The sequence below is a fragment of the Rhagoletis zephyria genome, unplaced genomic scaffold (genome assembly GCF_001687245.7).
Source record: "Rhagoletis zephyria isolate East Lansing unplaced genomic scaffold, Rhagoletis_zephyria_1.1 Rzeph_scaffold_47890, whole genome shotgun sequence".
NCBI classification, from domain to species: domain Eukaryota; kingdom Metazoa; phylum Arthropoda; class Insecta; order Diptera; family Tephritidae; genus Rhagoletis; species Rhagoletis zephyria.
In genome coordinates, this window is record NW_016204945.1 from 1 (window position 1) to 2,214 (window position 2,214).

A 2,214-nucleotide genomic window follows, 5' to 3' on the forward strand; every position below is an offset into this window, starting at 1 on the left:
TGGTAGGACCAATGAGAGCGGAGTACTACGAACTTCATCGTTGCAAACTTTACTAAACAACTTCCTGTAAATTCCTGCTATTCGTACTGCTGTTGCAACGCAACTATGCATGGTATAAACGATTTGAATGACTTGAAGAGTAAAGTATAAAGTGAATGGGAATACAAAAATGTATTGGTTGAAGTGGCTGCTTTAAGGAGAATAGGAGTGATAAATGTACGCTAATTTCCGAATTTTACAAAAATACATGAATACATGAATTCAAAATTCGACAACGCTCACGACAACACAAAGCAAAAAGATGGCTAACTCTCAACTTTTCGGAAATATCGTTTTTAATGCAATTATTGATATGAAATATTAATTTATCTGTCGTTAATATGTCAATTTAGTGGCCCAAGGATTCGCTGCCAAGCGTTCATTGTAGCAAGCATACTTTTAGGGCCGGTTGTTCAATGTATGATTAGCACTAATCGGAGGTAGAAGCTCTGGTTATATACAACGACTGCTTTATCGATCACATGTTATATGCATGATGTCGAAAACGTCGATAATGATGTTTAACCGGCAAGTAGTGATAACCAGACATTGAACAACCGGCCCTTAACGTGCGTTCTGTCAAACCAAAGCCAACGCCAAAGCCAGCGCGAAAGTTTTATGTGGACCGGCCTTAAATCTGACTACTTCGGACTGAAGAGAGTCATTCTCATTGGGTATTGCTCTCTCATTTTTGCTGTCATTTTCGAGTTATGGAACGCTTTTTGGACTAAATCTGACTACTTCGGACTGAAGAGAGTCATTCTCATTGGGTATTGCTCTCTCATTTTTGCTGTCATTTTCGAGTTATGGAACGCTTTTTGGACTAAATCTGACTACTTCGGACTTTATCTGACTCAAGGCGTATTTAACGGCGTATTTATTTATGTTTAATACACCTTGATCTGACTAATTCCGGGAGATAAGGAACGCAACTATTGTTTGTCATCCACTCACCGAAAAACTTTCGTCATCCTCCTCATTGCTTTCATAAGTTTTTTTATGGGTTTCCTAGTAATGAAATAAATATTTCGTTTGAATTTGGCAGTGTATTCAATTCTTTACTCACAGGTGTTTTTCTTTTAGGAATATTGTAAGTGCTTTGCCTTATATAAATTGAAGGACGCAGAAAATCCAACTCATCAAAGCACCATAATTTTGGATGCCTAATGTCTTCATTTCCAACTCCACTCCGCCGGCTAGCATTTATAGCCCGCAATTCTTTTCTATACTGAGATCTTAAGCTTAGTATCTTATTTTTGATGTCCGAAATCCTTATATTATCCAAATTCTGCTTCATTTTGTTTAGAATTGATTTAAATGCATTTTCCCTCTTTACGCGGTCATGGTAGGTAGGACTACTTACGTCCCACAGGCATTCTTGCTGTACTAACAAATTTATTAATTTTTTGCTATTTTCGCGACTCCACTCTAAAGGCATTTTAATTTATCTTTTCGGCTTTTCAATAACTGAACATTTGTTGTTAGGGCGCTGTTAGCAGACAATCATATGATCCCTGGTCACCAATTGTTGTTGCTTTCACTGCACAAGAAAATTATTTTTTTTTTTTTGAGATTGCAACAAATTAGCGGTGCGAGACCACATTGCCAGATCAGTGAAACGTAAAATTGAAAGCGAGCGAGAACTAAACCGCATAACCAATCGGTTGAAATTTGACCAGTCCGCGAGACCGAACCACCAGTGTTGCCAAGTTTTGTATTTGAAAAAGCACCAAAATCGAAGAAATATCGCGTTTTTTCTTGAAAAAATACCAAATTTTTACCGGAGCATTTAATGCATACACATTTTTTTTGCAGGGATGCTGATTTAAATTAATAAATGTAACAAAACNTGTAACAAAACGCCCATCCCTATTTTCGTTTATCATAATCGCTGTAAGCTCATCGCTATTTGCAACCTTCCCTTTGTCTATTCGCTGCGCTCTCGAATTCAAAATTCAGTAGTGTCGTGAACATAGAAGAAGAAGGGCGCAAACTGCGGTGAGTACCATTTAGCTTGCATTCTAATATTATTTAATTTTTCCACATATGTTAAATTTTCACACATTTTTCTTTGGAAATAAATAGTTGTTTCCAGGCCATCCGGCACTATTATATTTCATCGCCTATTAATTTCACGACGCTACAGCTTTATTTCGCAGTGCTTTATATCGGACA

The 2,214-nt window shown here is 37.1% G+C and overlaps 1 protein-coding gene across 1 annotated transcript; it reads right to left on the reverse strand.

Moving 5' to 3' along the window:
- Positions 1-914: 914 nt before the first annotated feature.
- LOC108355626 (uncharacterized) lies at positions 915-1,586 on the reverse strand. Its single transcript, XM_017606777.1, has 2 exons — positions 1,106-1,586; positions 915-1,047 (listed from the first exon to the last, which is right to left on the reverse strand). The coding sequence occupies exons 1-2, from the start codon at positions 1,475-1,477 to the stop codon at positions 982-984; spliced, it is 438 nt and encodes a 145-aa protein (XP_017462266.1). The 5' UTR covers positions 1,478-1,586; the 3' UTR covers positions 915-981.
- Positions 1,587-2,214: the final 628 nt, after the last annotated feature.